Source organism: Crinia signifera, chromosome 2 (assembly GCF_055691185.1).
Source record: "Crinia signifera chromosome 2, ASM5569118v1, whole genome shotgun sequence".
Taxonomy (NCBI): Eukaryota; Metazoa; Chordata; class Amphibia; order Anura; family Myobatrachidae; genus Crinia; species Crinia signifera.
The window spans coordinates 374,598,660-374,625,120 of record NC_139218.1 but is presented as its reverse complement, the minus strand read 5'-3'; the positions used below and the strand labels follow the sequence as shown (position 1 = coordinate 374,625,120).

The 26,461-nt window shown below is 44.5% G+C and overlaps 1 protein-coding gene across 1 annotated transcript in view; it reads left to right on the top strand.

The window, feature by feature from the left end:
• Positions 1-26,461, top strand: part of CNTN5 (contactin 5) — a 1,198,205-nt gene that overhangs the window by 841,591 nt on the left and 330,153 nt on the right. The window contains exon 9 of the mRNA XM_083170083.1: positions 21,119-21,322. Coding sequence (XP_083026209.1) covers positions 21,119-21,322 — 204 coding nt within the window. The remainder of the gene's footprint in view (positions 1-21,118; positions 21,323-26,461) is intronic.

The following is a 26,461-nucleotide window of genomic DNA, read 5'->3' as shown; positions in this document are numbered from 1 at the left end:
TTCCAGAGGCCATGGCACGGGACAGCTGTACCCACGGATTTAAGGATAAGTCTCATACTTTGAGGAGAGGTCTCGTGCTCGTGCAATAAAATTTGGTCTCCTATAAGGAGAGGTCTCACACTTTAAGGCTATTATTTGTGTTATGAGGAAGGGGCACTCTCTGTGATGGGGAAGGGTATTGGCTGGACTGCATGGCTATTTGTGTTGGGGGCCACATATACCCCTTTCAGATCGCATAAATATCCCGGGTAATTGCCAGTTTGCTGTCGGTGGTCCCGGGTCCAGGTGTGGTGTGAAAGCACCAAACCTAATAACCTGGATCGACCAACCCAGCAATTCGACCCAAGTTATAAGAAGGTAAAACTTCGGTCACCCTCTGTATGATGAGCGGAGCCGGGTCATCATTGCGAACAGAACGTGATAATAGGAAGATACACAACTATTGGATGTATACAGTATAGACACCCTGGCATTGACTTATGGACTTTTATTCAAATCAGTATACAGTACCATCAGATTCTGCATTCATTCTATAAAAGTACCATACATTTCATATATAATACAATGTAGCATTTAGTAGGCAATGACTGGCACGGGTGTGGTACAGTATGATTGGCCGACAATCGGAATCCCAACAGTCAGTATACCGACATCGGAATCCCAAATGCCAGTGCCCCGACAGGGGGGTGAGTGCAAAGAAACCAGCAGTCAGGATTCCCATGTCGGTATACTGATTGTCGGGATCCCGATTGTTGGGCAGTCATCCGGCACCTGACTGGCACTTCCCAATATAAGGATTTTCAATTCATTCTGGTGTGTAGATCGGTGGCTTTTCCCAAGGACATATTATGGACATAATTGCTGTGATAATCCACAAAACTGAACCATGAAACAAATGTAATTTCTCAATAGTTACAGTATGTGTTGTAAACTACAATCTAGGACAGCCCCTCTCCCCCCATTAAATCTAGGTGCTCACATCTTAGTTGTACTACAATATGGTACACAGTATAGTATATACAATACCACATTTGCGGCTGTCAATTTAATTTACAGATGAGAACTCTAATCTATTTTTGAATCCAATAAATCTTTAATTTATGCTGATTAATAATTTTCCTAAACTCTAATTCTATAAGCATCTTGATCTTGTTTTTGAAGCCTTGTTCTCCTTAGCCTCATGGAAATAGAAGTCTCAGAGTTCCGGTTTCCTTTAGCTTGTTAACTCAGAAACACACAGATTGTATTGTACTGTAGACCAGTGGTTCTCAACCTCGGTGCTGCACGTTTTCCAGGTCACCTCCCAGATACACAGGTGCACTAATTACTCACTTGCACATTTTAAAAGATCACAGGTGAAGCTAATTATATCACCTGTGATTCTGTGAGGAGACCTGCAAGACATGCACTGTTGGGGGGTCCCTGAGGACCGAAGTTGAGAACCACTGCTGCAGACCACCAACATTATTCTTGGAGATTAGTCCAGATCTAACTACTGCTTGGTGAGTTTATTATTTTTATGTCAAAAGGTTCCCCAGCTGTGCTATCATTAAAATATTGTAATTATCCCTATGTTAAGATAAACCTATACAGTTGCCAATATTTTCTAATCCAAAACCAAATACCTGGGGACACTGTCATAACCAGGATTCAAACCCATGACCTTCAATATTGCAGTCAAGAACCTTACTCATGAAGCTATTTGTAATTACCTGGTCACAGATTTATCTGAGGGGCATAGGCCTTATGTGGATGAGGGGAAATGCCACTCTACCTCGGCAGAGCATAGTATTTTCATTTATTATTTTTAGAGAGAGCATGTCCACATCTCCCTGATGTTGCCACACCCCCTTTGACATTAAGAATAACTATTGGCTTCTGACAATAAAAACACTTTGTGACCACTGTGCACTATTATTAGTGTTTATTTATTTTTGCAGTAGTTTTGGGGATACAATTCAATATATTACAGTCACTTTAAATATTTCTTACATGAAATATTCTATAAAACCAATTCTATTAAAGAAATAAATTCTATTGTGTGCAGATTTCCAATTGACTTTACCTCTTTGTTATCAAATGGCATTGTTGGACATTATAACAGTATCTCTGAAATATTTGCATAATTTTGCATACATTATCTATGGCAGATTTGTACAAAAGCGAATTATTCCAAACTTGGAGCATCAGCAGAATACAGATGATGCTGTTATCATTACAAGGCCAGTAAACCCTTTTATAACAGTACATATCAATACGCATACCATTTCTTTACACCGAGCAAAATATATGGTGTCAAAAATGAAACTCAATCACACAATTAATTAGTCGATTATATTTGCCGGATGCAGAAGTAAAGGTTGTCATTTACGAAACCTGAAGCTGAAAGTGAAAGGTTTATTTAATAAAGGGATCATCAAATAATGAAATATTACCTTTGATCAGTTCAGTGGCTGGTAGACTCATGGCTGCTTCTGGGTTTGTTTAATAAAATCACGTCATGCATCCGTGTACTGTAACCAACAGCAACCAGATATATTTCATTGCATAGAGGAGAAAGATGAGCAATAAACCCACTGCTATTTAAACTGGGCTGTGACTACCAGTCCACACTTGCTCCTGAGGAAGCCGGCCACAGATAAGCCGGGGAAACGCGTTGAGCCTGATAATCCACTTGTCTGGACCCCCCATCCATTCCAAAAAGTGACCAGTCCATCCATTCTCCCGACGACGAAATATTACTCCACTAAAATCTGGACCTTCATCTGGGATACACGTCATATTCCTAATCCAGCTTAAAGGAGGACACTCGCCAAATAGGGAGGCTTGAGCCTTTGAAATTATAAGGCAAGGACATTCTGGAGTCACCTTCCCTGGACCAGCCATTTATCCAGGTGATATACAAAAAAGGATGGTAATATACCTAAATTACATCATTATGGAGTTCTAGACTTTTTCAATTGCCCAATTGCTCTTATAAGAAATTCCCACAGCACCTTTATTCGAATATTTTATTTTATACTTTTTATTCTTTATGTATGCATACATAGTATGTTCTTTTAGAAATGTATTGTTAGCTATAATATAATGTGAAAAATACATTTCTACTTTTTTAAACCGTTGAGTATACCTTATTGAAGCAGCTAGCGCCGGCACATCCCCTCTTTTCTTAATTCATATTTCATTACATGCATTTATGTGGAGTCTCAAATGCCTCTTATTTAAAAGTAGGTGTGGATAGGGCAGCCTTTAGCCAATGAAATCATTACAGTGACCTAATCGATCAGTCAACAGTATGCACAAAGTGTAATTATGGACATATAGGGGGATATACAATCCCTGTGGAACTAGCTCGATATGGTGAGCTGAGTAATTTTCGGTTAGCTCGACTGCATGAATCGAGTTGGTATGTGCTGTTTGACCATTGTAAGGAAATATGTCCAAATAGTAAGGGGTAAATTTACTTATTTTAGTAAGATGGGAGTTCTATTGAAGCTGGGAGGTTGCCCTTAGCAACTAATCCAATTCGATTTATTATTTTTTTAGTACCTTCATGAAGATAATAGATAGAGGGCTGGATTCACTGAAATCCACCCCCACCCCCCTGTCCACCTCACATCGCCGGTTACTGCTGACATAATTATCGCATAATTACCCAGCTTACACTGTGCTGCTGTGGGCGGGCTCTCCTCCTCCTCCCTACACTCGGAAGAGGATTTTCAGTGCAGGGAGGAGGAGATCACAGGCCCGGGCAGCACAGCTCTGTCAGGGGGACTTTAGTTGGGGGGATTTTAGAGCATCCCACAATGCGGTAACTTTTTTACCGCATTTTTTGTTTACAGAATCCCACCCAGAATCTGATTGGCTGCTAAAATTACTGCTACAGTAATGTGGGGTACACACCAGGGCGATCCAGTCGTCAGTGTCTCGTCCGACCTGCTCACGATGATGCGGAGCGCACGACCCGCTCACGATGTGCACCGTGAGCAGTACCAATCTGACCACGACCCGCACCCGGGTGTATGGTCGTGTCCATATCCTACCTGCTGCAGGTAGGATCTGATTAACGACCGACTGACCCCCGGGGCCGCGCATGCGATCGGAATCGGATCACAACAGGACAGAAAAGGGCCCAATCACCACACAATCTACATCCAATCGGTCGGAATTGGATCTAGATTGATGTAATCGGACTCTTGTCGTCCTGGTGTGTACCCAGTCTAAGTGTTTAGACAGTGACTATAGCTACCAGCAGGGTTGATAGGGCAATGGAAACAGATGGAAATATATATCAGTTATCTTGAATGTATGTGACTCCAAAACATTTCCATCTGTTGGCAGCAAGGGAAACTACATCTACTAGCTTTCGAAGCATTTGCTTTGAGCGGGCTAACTAGTAAAATGATATTTCACATACAGAGCAATGGAACAGCATTCACACGCATAGGCAAATCTAGGGGGTGGTCCGTTTTTTTTTTCATTTCTTAAATGTAATTTCATGACTGTTTATGTTCTTTGAGGGCAGATTTCTCTGGAACCAAACAGCCCAGTTTCACGTGACCAAAATCATTCTAAGCCAACTCAAAAGTTCTTCAATATGATACTTGTCTCATGTAAATGGGTCAGTTGGTTCCGAAGATCTAGCTGGTTGGTTAAAGGGGGGTAGGGAGAAGGGAGTGGTTGTCTCTCCCCCTCACACCAGAAAATGCAGGGACTAGGCTGGTGTATAAGGGGTCAGCCTGGGAATGTCCCTGCATGATCCTGGGACCATATTCCAGGGTAAATCCCTGCATTTTCTGTTGTGAAAGGGGTAGTATTTCAAACAACTGTGACCTGCAGTGCTCTGAATACAGCCGGGCAGCCCCCTGCTCTCTGCCCAGCTGTCAATGACTGTCACCCCTGCAGCTTCTGCTCCAATTCTTCTCTCCTATTTCACCTCAACCCACCCCCCCCCCCTTTAATCATGTGGTGCCGGCGCCCGGCGTGCTCCCCCCACGTCACGAACAACAACAGCGCGCACAATATTTCAAATGTCCACTCGGCTAGAGGGGACACCAGGAGGGAAGTGGGAGCGTGCTCTGCGCTGTGCTCTGCTCCTCTCCCCCATAGAAGCAGCTGCACCGCTCTCCATCTCTCCCTGCAGCAGCAGCGAAGGCTCATATAAAAATTTACAGTGAGTGGCACTTTTGGGGGCATTGCTTAAGGGACGATACAAGTGGCGGGGGCATTACGCATAATGTGTGGCTTAATGTGTAAGGGGCTTTACGGTGTGCAGCATCAAGTGTAATGGGTACTATGGCGTGCGGAATCATGTGTAATGGGTACTATGGTGTGCGGCATCATGTGTAATGGGTACTATGGTGTGCGGCATTATGTGTAATGGGTACTATGGTGCCATCAAGCAAGAACCCCCTAGCAATGAGCAGGTAGGTAAGCAGCACTTATGTGGCAAATATGTAATGGGCATTACGTTTTTTTATATAATATGTAATGGGCATCATGATGTGTGGCACAATGTGTAATGGGCATTATGGTGTTTGGCCTTATGCGTAATTGGCATTATGGTGTGTGGCTTTATGTGTAATGGGTATTACGGAGTTTGCTAAAATGTGTAATGGGCATTACTGTGTATGGTCTAAAGTGTAATACCACACCCCTTTTTGTGATGCCACGCCTCCTTCCCATGAGGTCACACCCCCCTACGCCGCGCAAAGGTCCCCCTTCTGTTATGTCTGGATCTGGGACCACTCATTACCATAATTCTAGATTCGCCTATGTTCACATGGGGATGCAGTTACAATCCCGGCGGTCGGGATCCCGGCGTTCAGAATCCCGACGCCGGAATCCCGACCGCCGAAATACCGACACATTCTCCCTCCGTGGGTGTCCACGACACCCCTGGAGGGAGAATAAATTAGTGTGCCGAGCGTAGCGAGGCACTGGGCCCGCTGCGTGGCGAGCGTAGCGAGCCCGCAAGGGGGGGCGATCCACGTCCCCCCCTTGTCGGCATTTCGGCTGTCGGGATTCCGGCGTTGGGATTCTGAACGCCGGGATCCCGACCGCCGGGATTCAATACTGAATCCTTCACATGTGCTTTATTTCAGCCATAAGGCGACAGAAAAGAAAATGAATATGAACAAAGCAAAACATTTTCTCAGTTGAAAATATATTAACAAAAGTTATAGCAGCTAATAACAAAATAACAATAGCATGTTTAAAGAATAATATAATAAAAGTTAGTATTTTACTTTTCCGCTAGTTATGGCTTATTATGAGACACAATTCTGAGGTTTGTTCACTTGAACTAAATGTTCTTAAATAGGCCTCCCAATTACTGATGACATGGACATGTGACAGCCTCGCTAAAAATATGCTATTATTAGGGTTTGCTTTGCTGTTTCTAGAAAACCCAGCAGTTGCATTATATATTACTGTATGTACTTTAAATTAAGAGTGTGATCACAAACTTCAGATCTAGCCCTGGATGAAAATGTGCTCTATTTTTGTGAGCCGGGAACACATTTGAATACCTATATTTTATTCATACTCCTCTTGGGACAGGACACATTGTTACAGAGCTCAGGAAATCTCTGACAGCTGTAAAAAATATCCTTTATCTCCTGATTGCAACACTAGATAGAGAGAAAGGATCTTTGGGAAATAGTGTTTTTTTTTAGTTATTTAAGTTTTGGCAAACTTTACTGAAGAAATCAACTGCCTGTTGCTATAGTTAACAGAATATATATATATATATATATATATATATATATATACAGAATAGAAAATGCTAAAAGCAATTAAGTATATATATATATATCTCTTATATATTTGGCTACATCTGTCACTCAAAGTGTGCCTGAAGCTGTAACGCTGGGTGGAGCCTCTGACTCACATGACTGACTCACACGACAGAGAACCAGCCCAGTGAGCCCACAGTGCCAGACTGCCAGGGTCTGCCTCTCCATGTTACACAGCTACTCACCAGACACACCAGGTGAGCGCCCCACACCTCCATACCTCCCAACATGACCCTCTCCAGGAGGGACAGAATGCTCTGTTTGTGGACTTCCATCTTAATTTATGATTGTCATCACCTGTTTTAAACAGGGTAATTGATAAGAAAGGTTTTTAAGCACAGGTGATGGTAATCATAAATTAAGAAGAAAGTCCAGAAACAGAGCAATGTGTCCCTCCCCCCCCCCCCCCCATTCACGGCAACCCCACGATTAATTGGCACATGCAAAACACTGACATGGCTATGGTCGACAATGAAAAAGGTTGACATGAGTTTTTGAAGATTTATTTTTCACTTTTTCAATGTTTTCATATTCATTCTCATGTGTCGACATGGACACCAATGAAGTGCCACACTTATGTCAACATTTACATGTGTTGACCTTTCTGTGTTTATTTTTTCTTGTGGCGATTCGCGGCACCCCCGGCGACCCCCCTCCCGCGATTCACAGCACCCCCCCGTGACACACCCCCTCCTGCGATTCGTGGCACCCCGCGACCCCCCCTCCCACGATTTGTGCCAACCCCCTAGGCCCCCCCTTCCTCGCGGTACCCCCCACCCCCCGCCGACCCCCCTCCCGCGATTCACAGCACACCCCCCCAATTCGTGGCGACTCCCGCGATTTGCAGCCCCACCCCATGACACACCCCCTCCTGCGATTCGTGGCACCCCGCGACCCCCCCTCCCATGATTTGTGCCAACCCCCTAGGCCCCCCTTCCTCGCGGTACCCCCCACCCCCGCGACCCCCCCTACCGCGATTCCCCCCCTGTCATTGCGGCAACCCCCCGCCCCTGCGACCCACCCTCACACGATTCACTGCAACCCCCCGCGTCCCCCCCTCCCACGATTCGCGGCACCCACACCCCCCCGCGACCCCCCCTCCCGCAATTCACGGCATCCACCCACGACCCCTCCTCCCGTGATTCGCGGACACACCTCACCTCCTCCCCCCCCACCCCCGCTCGCGATTCACGGCAACCCTAGGATTAAATGGCACATGCAAAACACTGACACGGCTATGGTCGACAATGAAAAAGGTTGACATGAGTTTTTGAAGATTTATTTTTCTTTTTTGAATGTTTTCATATTCATTCTCATGTGTCGACATGGACACCAATGAAGTGCCACACTTATGTCAACATTTACATGTGTTGACCTTTCTGTGTTGATTTTTTCTTGTAGCAATTTTTTTACAGTGACAATTATGTGCACGTCAACCTACACATCATCAACCAATTCTTTGTATAATATATAACACCTGTTCTGTTTTACTGTAGGTGTTTTAAGTCAGATCTTTTACTGCTACTATTACTGTTTATGTAAATGCATTCTGAATGACAGCAACATCCTACCATCCTTCTACAAGAACATATAACCAACTAGGTGATTTATCGCGCCCCGTGCCCCCCCCCTCCCGCAATTCACGGACCCCCCGCGCACCCCCCCCCACGATTCACGCCCCCTCCCACGATTCACGTCACCCCCTGCACACACCCCCCTCCCGCAATTCGCAACCCCCCCTCCCGCAATTCACGCCCCCTCCCACGCTTTGCGGACCCCCGCCCTCTCCCGCGATCCGCGGACACCTGCGCCCCCTCCCTCTCTTGATTCACGGCACCCACGACGCCCCTCCCACAATTCACGGCACCCCTAAGCCCCTCTTTAGTCCCCCGTATACTCACACACCCCTATCACTACCCAGCTTCCTGCTCTCCTGAACCGTAACTTCCACCACTGGGGAGTCGCTGACTTTGTTTTGCCCACATGCCCCTATCATGCCTCATAGCCCAGCCTCCTGCTCTCATGTACCCTAACTCCCACCCAGTAGGAGGAGACACTGACTCAGGGCCACCATCCTGTACTCCTGTACTGCCACACTGGACCCTCACCCACTGGCAGAAGCTGCACAGTATCTCCCACCCTCCTCTTTAGTCCCCCTTATGTCCACACACCCCTATCACTACCCAGCCTCCTGTTTTCCTCTGTCGTGACCTCCGCCAGTGGGGAGCCGCTGACTCAAAAACACCCTACTATACTATTGTACACACACCTAAACAACATGCACTTACAGCCCCCCCCCCCACACCCACAAATGTCACTGTACCATCCACACTATCAATGTACATCTTACTCTGTAACCGCTTTTTAATTAAACAAAACAATACACACCCCCTTCCACATCATATGCTCTCTATTTAACACATTTCACCTATAACTCAAGTTGCAATACAGGCCATCTTTCATACAATTCTAACCATCTTTCTCATATACAAATGTTCACAAATTAAGGGGGTGCAGCCCCTTACGACGGTGTGAAGAGCGCCCATAGGGCGCGATGAATCACCTAGTGTATATATATATATATATATATATATATATATATATATATATATATATATATATATATATATATATATATATATATATATATATATACACACACACACATTGTAGGGGCTCTGCACACAGTAAATTACCTGAAAATAAATAGTGGAGATTTGGTTCATGAATTGATCAATGCATTTAAGCCTGCAGCCCCCTTCACAGGACCCCACTTTTCTGCAGCTCCTAACACTATTGCTCAAATTCCTGGTCTAAAGCTCACAGCAGTCTGTGCTTTTATAGGTGAGCAGTTACCAACACACCTGTCACTAATCATCTAGGTTAATATAGGTTATGCACTATAGGTTAAAACAGGGTGCATGAGAGAATGTGACCACAATAAGACTGTGGTCACATTCTCTCATGCACCCTGTTTTAACCTATAGTGCATATATATATTTAGCATATCCAAATCCCAAGAGGGAATGACTCAGGCATTCAGGAGACGGTTATATAAACAAACAGCAAGTGTATTGGGAATGTTTCGGGGGATGACCCTACAGCTCTCCTGAATGCCAGTCATTCCCTCTTGGGATTTGGATATGCTATTGTTTTTCTCTTTTGGCACCGGGGGCAAGTTCCCTTTGATCTAACAGAGTTCCGGCAGATTTGGATTTATATAAAATCAGGGTTGCCAACCCTCCTGGAATGGCCAGGAGGGTCCCGGAAATCGGATCCCCCTCCCGGCCCCCCGGAAAGGGGGGCAACCCTCCCGCATATCCATCCATCACCCGTGAACCCCCACTCGGCGGGGGGGTCCGCGGGTCAAATGACGATTGCGTCATTTCAGCCGCCCCCCCCCCCCCCCCCGCAGTGCAATGACTGAAATACCGACATTGCACTGTGGGGGGCGGGGCTAAAATGGTGCGTTTGCTATAACCACGCCCCCGAGAGAGCAGCTCACCCGTGGCTCCGCCCCCAAACTGGCCTTTCCCCTCCCGGTTATGGCCCCGCCCCCCTACCTCAGTGAGCTGACATTACTTCCTACCAGTGAAAGAGTCAATGGGCCTGCTTCAGAGGCAGACACAAGTTGCATTGTGACTGCATCTTTAAACAGAGACACACACCGCCGGCGTCTTAAGTCCACCGCTTGCATGCAGAGATGCACCAGCAGTAACACATCCTTCGCACCATTGAAGGATTGCAGAATCGACAATCCACGGCCGTTTCCAAAAATACAGACTCGGCCTCCATAGGGAGCTGGGTCTGTAGCAGGCCAGTCCCGGCCCATATTGAATAATGGTCAAGTGAAACAGTTCTGATGCAGTAGAAGGTGATAAAGCATCAGCCAATCAACTCCTAACTGCCATTTTTCAAACACAGCTAATTGGCTGGTGCATTATCACCATCAACTTTATCACTTTACCAGGTTTAATACATCTGCCCCTCAGTCACTAGCTGAAACGACTATGTTTTACTCACCACATCCCTGTTTCCTCCCCCAATTGTTGAGTATCTGTCCAAATCCGCACTACGACTGCAAACTTAAATTCATGACAGCACATTCACATTGCGACTCAAATTTGTGCGCAGTAGAAAAACCATCAGTCAACTGTGAAAATATTAGTACAGGTTGAGTATCCCCTATCCGTGCATCCCGTATCCAAATTATTCCAAAAACCGTGGGGTTTTTTTTGGAACAAACCCTTTTTTTAGACTTACCAAGTCCACCGGAGTCCACAGCAGGCCTTCAGCATCCTCTCCAGCGTCTCCAGCGGTCCCAGGAGTGCTTTGCACGAGTGTGCGCACCAGTGACGTCACCGGCGCGCCTGGGAACTCACGCAAAGCACTCCTGGGACCGCTGGAGACGCCGGAGACAGTGCTGAAGGCCTGCTGTGGACTCCAGGGGACAACGTGTATGCCGAGGGACCACCGGGCACCACCAGGGGACAGGTAAGTATGCCTAAAAAAATTTATTTTAAAAAACTGAAAATTCCCTTATCCGGAATGCTCGTGGTCCCAAGCATTTCGGATAAGGGATACTCAACCTGTATTGCATCCACCTCTGAATATAAAGATATATCAGTCCAATATCACAAACCATGAATAGAAAATCATAATTTCATATAGGGCATGTAGGAATTTGATGCACATTAACTGTAACGCGTTTCACAGGTACACTGCACAGTTCGTCAGATCAGTTTTTGCCATAATAATAGTCATCATATCCAGATGTTTCAGTGGATATGTTTTTTTTTAAGTATTGCGTCCTTTCATTCCAGGTCAAAAGCCAAGTAAAACATAGGCAGCTTACTTCTTTTCTGCGCTAGCCACTACACAGCATTATGTGACCACGGCCCCTGACAGGGATGTATCTAATCATTTGGGGGCCCCATAGCAACATGGTATAAAGGTACCATGTGCCATCTAAATGAAGAAAAACACATAGAAAGCAGAGGACAGACAAGGCCCCTTTAGCCGTGGGCCCCGTAGCAACTGCGCCGGTGCTAGTTCCGCCCTTGACTTCTGTCTCAATCAGTTTTTTCCAAAGATGAGAGGGGTGATATAGTGCATTTACTTGTTTCAGAACTGGTTTATGATTGAAAATGAGAACATCATTTAATCTTTGTGGAAAGTGCATACTCTTATCCCAAAGTGTAGTCTTGGGTTCCAAAAAAAAAATAGAAAATCAAATGCATTCAAATAATGTAATTTCTGTAATTACCGATCCTCATTCTGCGGCGGTGAAGTTCTGATGGCACTTACGTAAGTGCACAAAGGTCTTTTTTGTTATTTTTTAGCGGATCAATCATAATTACCCAGGATTAATTGCGGTGTCACATTTACATCCGTGCTTTTATATTATATGGGTCAGAAGTACAGAACTGCAGGAGAATGTTCTTTCCCAACACTTTAATTCATGATTATTATTATTTAACGGGCAGACTTTTTGAAGAGAAAGTTGTGGATATGACCTCTGCGCTCATACGCCTACATTTTAATGGGTTTGCCACAAAAAAAAAAAAGAATACCAGCTCCTTGTTTTGAAGGTGCCACGGTTGTTTCGTAAGTAGAATCCAGTTTAATATTCTTTACATTTAATTTAGAAGCAGTAAAGTCAATGGTGGATTAATCATTAACGGGCTTCCTGAGCGGTGATAATATGAAGGAGAGAATATGAAAACACTCTGAGAAGGAGCAATTAATCTACAATATTGCTGTGAATCAAGTGGCCTCAGAGACAGGTATCTATTTTCGGGTCATAGCTTCATTATCCCGGCACTCATTACTAGGACTCAACAAGTGCGGAACAATCAGATAGGACACATGAGAATGGGCTGCAGCAGACTAAAATGCAATTAAAATTCCCTAATATCTATTTTTTAGGGAAATGGTTTCATACTGACTTTGATCACATTCTCGAGCAATGTCAAACCAGGAGATGAGATCAAACTTCTAACAAATAAAAAGGCTATCTATCTATCTATCTATCTATCTATCTATCTATCCAGGTCCTAGGGGCCCAACCCCTCCTCCAGTGTCAGAACTTGTGAGTGGTGGTCCCAGGTGCAAAAATATCATTTGGGTCCCTCTCCTCCAACCCAACCCAAGAGCAGAATATGCAACACGACAGTCGGAGACAGGGAGAGGCAAAGATTGACAGAAAAATAAGTAGATGACAGGGGCCTTGGTCTTCAGGCCCCCGCGATGTATTGCACCTGCTGCCTCAATGGTAGTTCCACCTCTGCCCTCCTCTAAGATCAGGGTCCAAACTGTGGACTTGAATTAAACATCATGCATATGGAACAAATACTGCACAGGTGACGCGGTTAACATCCTGGTGGTCTGGATGTCGGCAGTCAGAATACCGATGGTTGCATCCCAACTCTTTGCCAGAAGACCGGCACCAGAATGCTGACATGGAAATGCTTATGTTGGAATCCCAAAATGCCGGCATCCTAAGTATCGGTTAGCATTAAGCTGAAGGGAGTGGGGGTCAGGTTTAGGCACTAGGGGGCCTTAGGGTTAGGATGCGGGGGTGGTGAAAAGGTTAGCTTTAGGTTGCAGGTAAGGAGGGTTAGGCACTTAGAAGGGGAGTTGGGGTTAGGGCGAGTGGGTTATGTTTAGGCTGGGGGGGCTGGAATATAGGGTTAGGCATCATCGAAGGCAGACCTTGATTTCTTTGGCACCTTTGACCTTTTAAAAAAATGCTGTGATAGTGAAGCCTCATGGCCACTTATTCATATGGTGCTATAGTATGTGTTACAGTACGTGGCAAGTGACACATTTTTTGAAGATGGTGCCACCTCTTACATGTACAATCTTTAATACAGGATGTGTCTCCTACACTATTTTCAAAATCTGATACCCAAAATATTCAGAAATCCAGTAAAAAATTAAGCGCGACTGAGATAGTGACACGGCAACTTTAACACCAGTCACACCAGTATACAGATGTGTATGTAGACCAGTCACACCAGTATACAGATGTGTATGTAGACCAGTCACACCAGTATACAGATGTGTATGTAGACCAGTCACACCAGTATACAGATGTGTGTGTAGACCAGTCACACCAGTAAAGAGATGTGTATGTAGACCAGTCACGCCAGTATACAGATGTGTATGTAGACCAGTCACACCAGTATACAGATGTGTATGTAGACCAGTCACACCAGTATACAGATGGGTATGCAGACCAGTCACACCAGTATACAGATGTGTATGTAGACCAGTCACACCAGTATACAGATGGGTATGCAGACCAGTCACACCAGTATACAGATGTGTATGTAGACCGGTCACACTAGTATACAGATGCATATGCAGACCAGTCACACCAGTATACAGATATGTATATAGCATAGTCATACCAGTATACAGATGTGTATGTAGACCAGTCACACCAGTATACAGATGTGTATGTAGACCAGTCACGCCAGTATACAGATGTGTATGTAGACCAGTCACGCCAGTATACAGATGGGTATGTAGACCAGTCACGCGTACATTTTAGGCAAGCACTTAATGCATCCACATCAGAATACCAGACACTTATGTTATCACTTCACACCAGAATATTATTTATATACTCTGCTCGCACCTGAATCCCAGACACTCATTTAAATCTTGTCACAACAGAAAACCGAGGGGTGCAATTACTAACCGTCTGTCACCGGTGTCTGTGACCGACAGATGTAAAACAGCAATAGATATAACAGCCAAGCAAGCCTGATACAGCATGTGTTCCTGACTCCACTGTGATGGGCACACAGAATTTCTTTGTCAAATTCGGCCCCATTCCAATGTTTTGCTTACTCGCCAGGCCGATCATTGCAGGGATGGGGGGACGGAGGCAGCCGGCAGCGGGGATGGGGATTGGCCAACAGGAATGCCCAGAGTTTTATGGGCGACCCCTAACTTTGTAACCTGGGATCCAACATTATGCAGACAGCCAGCTGAGAGCCTAGGTGTATGCAACTGATCAAAGGAAGTTGGGGCTGTGAGGCCAGGGTGGCTAGAAAACGGAAGTACAGATAGAGCCATCCTCATCTAGCCCTTTAAAAGGATTAAGTGAACTAGAGCTGTCGGACTTAATCCTATGCTAATCCCCTACTGTATTGTTCTATGTATTGTATTGCAGCTGGGCACAATAGGCCTTGGTGAGCCATGGCTATCCAGAGAAGGCTAGCTGAGGAAGGCTCCATCTGTACAAGGCTCCTCCCCTCCTCCACAATACCCATCAAATGATTTTTCACCCGTTCGCCAGCATGCGAATGGGTGTGTAAGAGTACACACCCATTTGCATGAAACCACGAGCATTCGGTCGGTGAAGGGGGACGTGCATTTGCACCCCCATCAGGCAGCGTTTATCCACTCTCTAGGTAGTGAGCAAGCCCATCTGAATCAGGCCCAGACTGGTAAAATCATTCAATGATGAGTGAGTTGCGTATCGATTTGCAACAGACGATAATTACGCAAGCCATCCGCAGCCCTGCACAGGGCGGGATTTCACTTTGTCTGTGCGGCGGCTAACCGATTCACAGACCTCTGCAAATTCCCACAGCAGCGATCCTGTCCGAATTAGGCCCCAAATCACATCGGTTGTGCACCTCTGAATCAAACTTTTTACCAAAGGTACCTTATGATTAATTGTACCGCAATCCTTACCTTTCCGGTGTGTGCTTACCACAAAGGTTTTCATTTGCACAATGCTGTTAAACAGTCATATAAATGGAAATACGGTAACGGGGATGTTTTTAAAAGGTTTAAAAATGACCTTCATAAAACAGATCAAGAGCTCCAGGGAGACAATTTTGTAAACAAGAATGTTTTTTCATGGAGAGAAATGTCAGTTTTACGTTCCCTATAATGTTTTAAACTCTCTGGAAGCAAAACTTTGTGTGTAGTATAAGAGAGCTCAACGTCAGCAGAATAAGTTTATGTCTCCTCAGCCGGAATACCAATGCAGACATTCTCCCGGCTTTTATTGTTTCCCATTTTACTTTAGATGAAGAAATCTTTATATGTTGACACCCTCACATTGCTTACATTTTGATTCTGGAAATCTGAGCAGCGAGGAGCAAGGGTTTCTTTGCAAATACATCATAAGTATGAGAAATATTCCAGATTTACTGTCTCTTGCTACAACATCATTATCAAAATATAAAAATGTATCTCGGATAGATTTGCACAATAGAAAATGCTAAGAGCAAAATATATATAAATATAATGTTAGATGTGGCGGCAGTCAGTGCGGAATAAGCTCAGGTCAGAACAGGGCAATGCGAATGTATGAATGCTTAAATAACATTGAAAGTTGGTATATACCTCTATGTCTGATCTGCTTGTCTGGATGCTTAGACCAATATAACCTTAACAGTAATCAAAGTGCCTCTGCCAAGCATAGCACATGGTAAGTCCAAAAACCCCATAATATTTATTTATAAAAACGATATAACTAATTCATTAAGTCTTTTTCAAATAAAATTGTTGTTCTGATATTTCAGGGGTCCTCAAACTATTTTGCTCTGGGACCCCATAAGATAATAAAAATAATTACAGGACCCCAGCAAGTTACTACAGAAGGTCATTACATCACACGTGTAGTCACTGTCACATCCACTATGGCTCTCACCCAAATCCCCAGTGCTGTGGCCAGCCCTAGGCTTTCTAACCGCATGTCTAATACTATGGTGCTCACCTCCGCTTGTGTCCTTGGTCCTGGTGGGGTACATGTGCCCGCGCTGTCACCGCGTGGTGACAGCGGTGCTGTGTGCTCTGGTGCCATGCTGGGCATGAGTGGCATTAGACCTGAGCCGCCATGTGTGTTTGTGCCTGGTTAAGCCTCTGTCTGAATTCCGGTAATTGCGCAGCTGTGCGCACTCACTGCCGGCTGAAACCTGTCGCCCCTCTGGCGGCCGCCATCTTTTCGGTTGCCTCAGCCTGTCCTGTGCGGCTCTGCCTCCCCTGTCAATAGGCTGACCAATAGCCGCACAGCTAACCTGTTAAGTACTGACTGGCCAGGTTAGACCGGCAGTCAGTACAATGATGTCTATCCCTAAGCAACATTGCTCCAGTCTGGCTCTGTAGTTCTCACTACAACCTTCGTGTCTTCAAGTGAAGTTATTCTCCTGCTGATCGTCCACTGCTCCTCTCGTGTACCACGGACTCCACTGCCGCCAAAGCGGACCAAGTAAGGTTATTATCTTACTTATCATTCACGATGGTTAATATCCAGAGTCACCTCTGATTGCAGCCACGATCTAATCCAGCAAGGACAGTCTTCTTCATTGTCATTCTTTATTCTTCCAATCTTCAACCAATCATCCAATCTGCCAACTCATCATCCAATCTGCCAACTCATCATCCAATCTGCCAACTCATCATCCAATCTGCCAACCAACCATCCAATCTTCCAACCAACCATCCAATCTTCCAATCAACCATCCAATCTTTCAGTTATTGCTTCAGTCAATTACCCAATTCAAACTCCTCTTCTTCAGTTATTCTTCAATTCTTCAATCAACACTATAATATTCTTCCAAGTACCAAGCATCATTATATTCTTCAATAACGTATTGGACTATTGACTTTTACTTTTGCATAACCTACAGTATATTATTTGTGCCATCAGTATCAACTTGTATCACAGTATCTTTATTAAACCATTTTCATTTTATTCTATTGATTCACTCCCTTCTGTCGTGGATGCAACATCCTTACATTAAAGCACCCAGCCTCCGTTACACTACAGCTGGTGCTACTAAAAATGTGACAGTCAGCAGACAGCACATACATGGCAGCATTGTGGAGGCACAACATGATGGGAGGAGTCTAATATACCATAACCCATCACATCACATGTGTAGTCAGCAGACAGCACATACATGGCAGCATTGTGGAGGCACAGAGTGATGGGAGGAGTCTAATATACCATAATCCATCACACGTGCAGTCAGCAGACAGCACATACATGGCAGCATTGTGGAAGCACAAAATGATGGGAGGAGTCTGAAATAACAGACAATCCAACAGACTTTTCACTCCTTGAATCACTGACTGAGAAAAGTTATCAGGCTGATGGTCAGCAACATGGAGTCGCGACCCCATGCTGAGAAGGTTGGGACCCACTTTGGGGTCAGGACCCACAATTTGATAACCACTGTGATATTTCATGCAAAACAGCTCTTCTTCCTTAGTCTTTATAAACTTCAAGATATTATGGCTGATATACAGAAGAACCCAACACTTTTTGTCTCACAAGAGACTTCATCAAGGGTTTTCAAGATGAACTTTGTGTTGAGATGGATTTTAAATACATGATAAGACCAAGGAACACCATAATTAAGATGATAGGATACCTGTGTAATATAACGTAAGATTTCCTTTTAAATTTGATAAAATGTGTGAAGGCTTGAGTGTCCCAAATGTTTTCATAGGGTCCTCTTGAAGTTTCTACAAATGTATTTCACACAGTATAATGAACTAATCCAGCAAAAGGTCCAAGGTCCACCAAGTGATCCTGTTTGTGAAGCTGCATGAATGACATCACATAGGATCGCGGCATTGCTGAGAAGCCACGCCCCTTTTTGGAAGGTCACTCCCTAATTGTACATTACCAACTTTCCATTGGCTGTGTAGTCTAGCTGGTCATGTTTTTGGGTCGCAGTGACTGCTTGTGACATCACTCAGCTGCCACCGCCCTTATTACAGGCAGTCTGGACACGCATGCATTGTCTGAAACGTTCCCACATAATGGTCGTCACCCTTTGTGAAACTGCTATGGCCTTTGATCGCAGTTTCAGTACTCACGCATGTGCACTCCGGATTGCGTGCATGCGCAGAAGTGCGGATATCGCCTAATAGCTTCAATCAGGTCTGAATCAGGCCCATAGTGCAATATAGTTTTTTTTTTTTTTAAGAACACAAGTATAGGCCTGATTCAGAATTGACTGCAAAAGCAAAATCTTTCACGAATGGGCAAACCCATACTTCACTGCATGTGGGGCAGAGAGAGTTACATTTGGATGGGCTGTGCTCAATCTGAAGTCTAAATTGCAGTGTAAAATATAGGGAAGAGCAAAATTGAATCAATAAAATGCAATTGTATATATATGTACACAGATATATGTTGTATACAAAATGCTGACATGGTTAGAGAGGCGTAACTCCAGGAGGCAATGGAGTCATCTGCCACTGGGCTCCTGCTCCCAAGGGGGCACCTCTCCTCCCCCTGCAAGTTTGAATCAGTTAATTGAAAACCATTGATATTGTTCCTGTGGCTGACTTCCCCTCCTAGCAGGACCATAGATGTCACAATCTCTTTATTTTATAACATAATATATATAAAATACATGCACAAATGCGTACATATATTAATATAAGGTGGGATGCCACTGCATGGTTATAATTTCAATGTTGTCAATGTTGATTGTTCGGCATTCATCATGTTATCAGTGATGCAAATATATAGACACATCCATAATACTGCATTAGGGTTAGGCTGTGGGCAGCAGGGTTAGGTTGTGAGGTCAGGTTAGGCTGCAGGGGAGGTGTTAGAATTAGGCACTGAAGGAGAGTAACTGCAACGCTGGAGCAGGGTTGGACTGATTCACAGGGGACCAGGGGAACCTCCGGTGACTTGGAAGTGACAGTCACGTGAAAACTGAGACCCAGACTCTGGAACACATACTGTAAGTCACTTTTGGACCACCAGGGTCAAATGTCAGCATTCTAACATGCTGACACTACATGATTACTGTAGGCACAGACCACATTGACATTATGATGTACCCAACCCACCTACACAAACAAGAAGCGAATATGTGATTGCTGAAATCAGTTTTAAAAACAATTTATTACCTAGCAAAAGGGTGAGTGCAGAAAAACAACTTCTGGAATCAAAATAAATGTGTTTTTAGGGCAAGTTCTGGTTTCTAAGCGCGGCATACAATATAATAACTAGCTGTCAAACAGTTGTTGCAAATGCAGAGATTTCAGCAAAGTTCTGTAGTAAATATGTTTGGGAGAAAGAATCCAGAGACAAAACTAAGTATTTAAAACGACTGAGTGTTCTGTGTACTGCTTCCAAACTTATTACACTGTGAAACTTTTGCATGGGACTGAGCAGAAATTCTGGTTGTATCTTAACTACTAAAATCCGCCACCGTGAGACTGCTCTGGCTTCACTGTGACTGGTAGTGACTTCTATTTGAAGGCTGACCTGCCAGTCACCCAAGGCAGTCTAATTGGGAGGTGTTCCTCCCTCCAGGATGCCTCTATGGGGCGCTACAGCTGCAGCCCATAGTATCCGGGGTTGGCGAATGCGCACTACCAAGGCCGATACTGTCCATGAGCTGGTCTCGGTACCTGTCATCTGAAGTGTACAGGCATCGGGACCATATTTTAACTTCTATGGGCTGCTGCCGAAGCAGCCCATAGAAGCTGGGGGCCATTGTATGTGTGTACCAAAGAAGCTACTGCGCAAGTGCCGGTCCCAAGACCGCGGCGGGAGTTGGGACCGGCGGGGAACAGCATGGACTAGCAGCTGGGAACCAGCGGCAGCGGAAGGGGTGGGGGGCTTGCCACCAACAGCAGCCCCCTCCTCCAACGAGGTAGGAGCCACCACTGATATTAACGTATGTTTTCTTCTCGACCAGCATCTCAGTTGTGCCGCCATTGGCATACCTTCCAACTTTTTGAGGTCAAGCATCGAGATCCATGGCTGGAAAGGGGGTGGGGCCTCGGGTGGAGGGGCGGAGAGTCAGACATAGGATGTATGGTCTCACAGCATCACCCAGTCATCGTCATTTCCCCAGCTCCCCTCTCCGCACTGAATATGTGTCGAGCACATGTGCATGGCATCTATGCAGTGGGCCCCCACCTATGGGACACTGTGATCCATGGGTGGGGCAGTTGACATTAGTCTTGCTGTAATTGGGACAATTGGGTAGAATGCATTGTCACTGGGAGATCTTTAATTTATTCATCACTGTAGTAGAGCACATAATGTATGCCCACTAGAATAACCATTCACAACCAGCATTAGACACCTACGCAAGACAGTTGTCTAAACAAATCTAACAGGAGCTCAACTTTATCAGAGCAGGAAGTCATCATACTGTATGGTATTTTTCGGAATCACAGCAACATTGGGGCATTCGCCTGGCAGTGTATGCTGGGAAATGTATGACAAATGAGGCTACAAAGAACATTTTTTATAGAAGTGAAATTTATTTAAAACATGTTGAATAATTACGTTTTTCTTTCGTTTTCAGAAATAACCTACAGCTGGGTTTTAAATGAGTATCCCTCTTTTGTGGCGGAGGATAGCCGGCGCTTCATCTCTCAAGTGACGGGGAACCTATACATCTCTAAAGCACAAGCATCGGACGTGGGCAGCTATATCTGTCATGTGAAAAATGTTCTGACTAACACCCGGGTAATGAGCCCTCCAACGCCGCTAACACTGCGCAATGACGGTGAGTAGCCCATTCTACAGACTATACCAGGCAAGGCGTATAGGGTGGTAGAGAGCAACAGGGTTTGTATATTCAAATCCATGGAGCCTAGATTTTGTTTTGTGTTATTTATTTTCTATGTTTTCTATTGCTTTTTGTACATGTCATCATACAGGGCCAGATGTATCAAGCTTCCAAAAAGTGATATAGGCCCAGATGTATCAAGCTTCAAGAATTAATTAAGTGGAGAGTGAAAAATGACCAGCCGATCAGCTCCTAACTTCCGTGTTACAGGCTGGGTTTGAAAAATGACAGGTAGTAGCTGATTGGCTGATCGTTTATCACTCTGCACTTTATCATTTTTTGAAGCTTGATACATCTGGCCCAAAGTGTAGTGTGATTAACAACCAACCAATCAGCTCGTAGCTACCATTTTTCGGTACTTATGTAGTATCTGGGCGCCCGATTTCGAAATCGGGTCGGATCGGGCACATCGCATCGCATGCGACCAAATCGGATGCGATGCGATGGACCCGATTTTTCCATAGGATTCAATGTTAAAATGGTCTGAGTCCATTTTAACATAGAATTCAATGGGGAAAAAGGGGTCCTTTTCATACCCCTACTATCCAAGTGGGCGTGGAGTTGGATATAAACCTGTGGCGAGCGTAGCGAGCCACCGAGCCCGAAGCGTGGCGAGCGAAGCGAGCCCCGTGAGGGGACGGTATTCTGGCTACGCTCGCCACGCTTCGGGCTCGGTGGCTCGCTACGCTCGCCACAGGTTTATATCCAACTCCATGCCCACTTGGATAGTAGTGGTATGAAAAGGACCCCTTTTTCCCATTGAATTCCATGTTAAAATGGACTCAGTCCATTTTAACATGGAATCCTATGGAAAAATCGGGTCATCGCATCACATGCGAAAATCGGGCGCCCAGATACTACATAAGTACCCATTTTTCAAACCCAAAGCCAGGTGCACTAAGCTTCAAAAGTGAAAAAAAATGGAGAGTGATAAGCAGCTAGCCAATCAGCTCCTATCTGCCGTGTCACAAACAATGTTTGAAGAATGCCAGACAGGAGCTGATTGGTTGGTTGTTTATCACTTTCCATTTTATCACTTTTAAAGCTTAGTGGATCTGGCCCTCAGTCTGTAACATGGCAGTTAGAAGCTGATTGGCTGGTTGTTTATCACCCTCCAAGTTTTCGCGGGACAACCCATGGGAGGCTGGAGGCCATGACAAGTAACTTACCCCCACACAATGACGAATATAGGAGGCATTGCTCTCAATTTCGGATGCCTTTTATCAATTCCACACCTCCTTTTCACGGGCTTATAATGAGAAGGGGAGGAGGTGTGGTCAGTGCTGTGTGGTTGTGGCTATTTTCCTGTGGGTGTGTACAGCCCCTACATTATCATGCTGACCATATGCAGACATGATGATACACCTATTTGTATTTGGAGGATTAGGGTTGTAGTCCCATCTGCCCCATTATTAATTTGTCTCTGTTACATGTTTTTTCCCCTACTGTTGGATTGGCAGTGGACTGGTAAACGTGAAATTATAATTTATTCCCTAACAATATTGATTATAATACATTTCAGACTATTTCCTTTTTTTTTTTACATAAAGTATGATACAGTAACTCCGCTTGGCAAATGGTTATGCCATCCCAATGACCTCTTCTTAATGGCATTGATAAATTAAGTTTGCTTTGGCCTTAACATTAAATTGTAATCCAAATAATTATTTTTATGGTGCATTTTCAATACCTACCAAAGTGCAATGTTTAAAAAATAAATAAATCTGACATTACAAATATATGGAAGATTTTATTATACAAGTTAATGTATTTTTCCTTTAAAGTAACCTTCATGCCAAAATATAATAAAGGCTTAGTCTCCCATATCTTAAAAACCGGATAACCCAAATATTCCAAAATCCAATTTTTAGCTCTAATGACATAGGCACACCTTTCTGATAGTTCACCATTTCATTTGTTGACCTTTTCATGTCAAGATTTTGCTTTCATTGACCTTTTGTCAATGTTTTGTCAATGTTACATGTTCACCTTGAATTTTTATCTAGACACTAGTTAAAATCCCATCAAAATGACGGCTTCTGTAATGTACTTTCCCTTTGAGCTGTGACTGTTTTTAATTTCACTTTGAGCTGTGACAATTTTTAGCCAACAAACTCTCCTCTCCACCCCCAGTCCTCTCCTCTCCATATCCAGCAAGTTTAAAACAGATCAGTATCCCTGCAAACATTGCTTTCACTTTCAGTTCTGGCAACTTTTAGCACACAGAGAAGTAATTTGGTCCATCGAGTGGCCTCTAGTGGTCACTGTCGGTACTTCACTTCATAGTGGTGAGAAGTAGTTAGCATTTTATATGTATAGATTGCCTTTAGGCTAATCCACACCATGAGCTAAGACTACTACAGTATTACACACCTACAGTATAAACCTGTACTTACTGTAGAACCGTTATATGGTATATAGAGGCTACTGGAGCGGCTACAGTACTGTATTTTCAAGGACGAATGTGAAAAATATAAAGAACACACACTAGGTAAAGGCTTTATTTATTTTATATGGAGAAAGTCTCTGAAAGTACTGTAATAAATACAAAAATAAATACATACATGAACAAATAAATACATTTATTCACATTCAGTATACATACATATATATATTACATACATGCATTAAGAAACGCTTTGTGATATTTATAGTTGTGTTCAGCAGCGTAACTATAATTTTGGCGCCCCCCCGCCGATAATAAAACACGCGCCCCCCTCACCCCACTCCGGACGCCGATGCCCCCCCAACCCCCCATCCCCCGCATACTTACCTGTATTCGCTGCGCTGGTCCCGGCTCCCATCCTGGCTTCATTCTGATATGAGACACGGACCATCACAAAATGGCCGCCCCCATACAGCAGACAGTTTCAAAGAACTGGCTGCTATATGGGGGCGGACATTTTATGGTAGCCCGTCGCAATAGCAGAATGAAGCCAGGGGAGCCGGGACCGCCGCAGCGAATATAGGTAACGCTGCGGGGGATGGGGCATTACGATAGCACCGCAGCCCCCCGGCGCCCGCACTTACCCAGCGCCTCCCCGCGACCGCGGGGGCTGCGGTGCTGTAGTTACGCCACTGGTTGTGTTCTTATACATCTAGCCTCAATATGCCATGCAGCTCGAGATCCCTGGAGTGAATGAGCCATCAAGTCCCTTTCAGCTTTGCTAACATTTGGTAACTTTTTTTGCTGAAAAAATGCACAAGTGCATATATTACATTAATCAGCACAGTCATTTCATGCGTATTAGTCGCATCATGATAAAGAAGAATTTTCTGCAAAAATTTAAAAAATAAGCAAAATAAGATGTCTAATGCTAAAAAGTGACATTGCGTGCCAAGAGGGCCCACCACAGAATGTATTTGTAGCTTAAGGTGTGTGTCAATCCACCAAAGGAGGTGTGGTCATCACCAAGGAGGGACTTGGCCAGGAATAAGAGAGAGCATGTAAAGAACAAGGCCCTTTTAAAAAGCAGGGATAGGAGAGTGTCAGGACCATCCGCTATAATGGTCATGAAGACTAATCTTGAATTACCCAAGTTCATCCATGATCCTGCTCCCCCAAGTTGCTGTTCCCGAGAGGAAGGGGTTAGACTCTAGGTCAGTAGGACCCACCAGGAATTTCCCCAGCACACCAATTGTCCAGTCTGACCTGCCTCCAGGTTATACATTCTTGGCATCTACCATTCCTCTCTTGGCAACTCATGAGTTTAAAGTACTGGGCATAAGACTACGCAAGACGGCAATTGCCTTGTCTGCAGCAAGTTTGTGCTTTTATTATCATCCAGAAAACCTCATCCGTGCCTGATAATCAATTCAAAGAGGTTCCCTTTTTTTCCCTTGCATGCTAGATTCATGTAAGACCTTGAGAACAAACAGAGGCATAAACTATAAGCCCCACGGCATTACAATTCTATGGCCAGGCAGAATTTATATATGTCCGTAACTGAAGGGATGAGCCTGTAATCCTAGTAGTATGTGCTTGTATATGACTTAGTAAATTGCACAGAATAGCGGTCTGAAACATTGGAATTCCAAGAACTATTTCTTTCCTTTTAGCGGCACCTGTGAACCATGAATAAAATGACCTTCAACTGACCTTTAATAGCTAAGTGGTATAATGGCCAAATCCATGTTCATATATTCTGATTCATGGAACAGGCCAGCGAGACAGATTTATGAGGCTCACCAATCGTGCTATATCCCCCCTAATATTTTCCTGTATGAAAATAGAGAATGATATTAAATCTTTATGTCACATTCTGCTAGATTGTATGAATTTAGCCTTTATCAATCTTTATACTTCTCTTCCTATACATCTCAAAGGGAAACTTATCTTCTTCGAAGGAATTAAATAAAAAACATTAAAAGACATATATATCCCTGAACGGTTTCTCAGTAAAATGAATATCTTGATTGTTAGAATGTCCTTCACAATCATTCAATTCAAAGGATTCAGACAGTTCACCTCAAGCAAATACAGTGTAATTTTCTATCTGGAAAAAGTTCCAGTTCAGTGATAAAGCATTACCATATTAATGTTAGGGACAGCTTAGCCAGGGTATAGGCAGACTGGGCAGCTGCCCAGAACCCCACAATTCTGTGGGCCTTTGAGGAGAGTTGGTGGTGGTCATACAATTAAATCTACGATGAGACAGCATTCTCTCTCTACATCCTCACAGTGAGTGGCTTTGAGCATGCTGATTGGCTGTAGAAGTCCACCAACCAGAGTTCTGACGGCCAATCACTATGGCCCTTATTCTGGTTGGTGCGGTAATGTCCGCGTGCGGTCGGTCCGCCGATGTTTTGTGTCTGCGCATGTGCAGAGGCGTCTCTGCGCATGTGCGAACGGGACGCACGTCCAAATTCCGCATGAAATGTGTACACTACGAACAGGGGGTGGAGAGGGGCGTGAAGGTCTGTTTGGGCTCATTACCATATGTTTACACCCCGCGTTTCATGGGCGTTCCCATGAAAACGCTGGGCGTACGTATGGTAATGCGTTCGTGACGCACATGTAGGGGGCGGACATATGACATTGCCGGATGTCAGCTGCCCGCCCAGATCCCTGCTTTT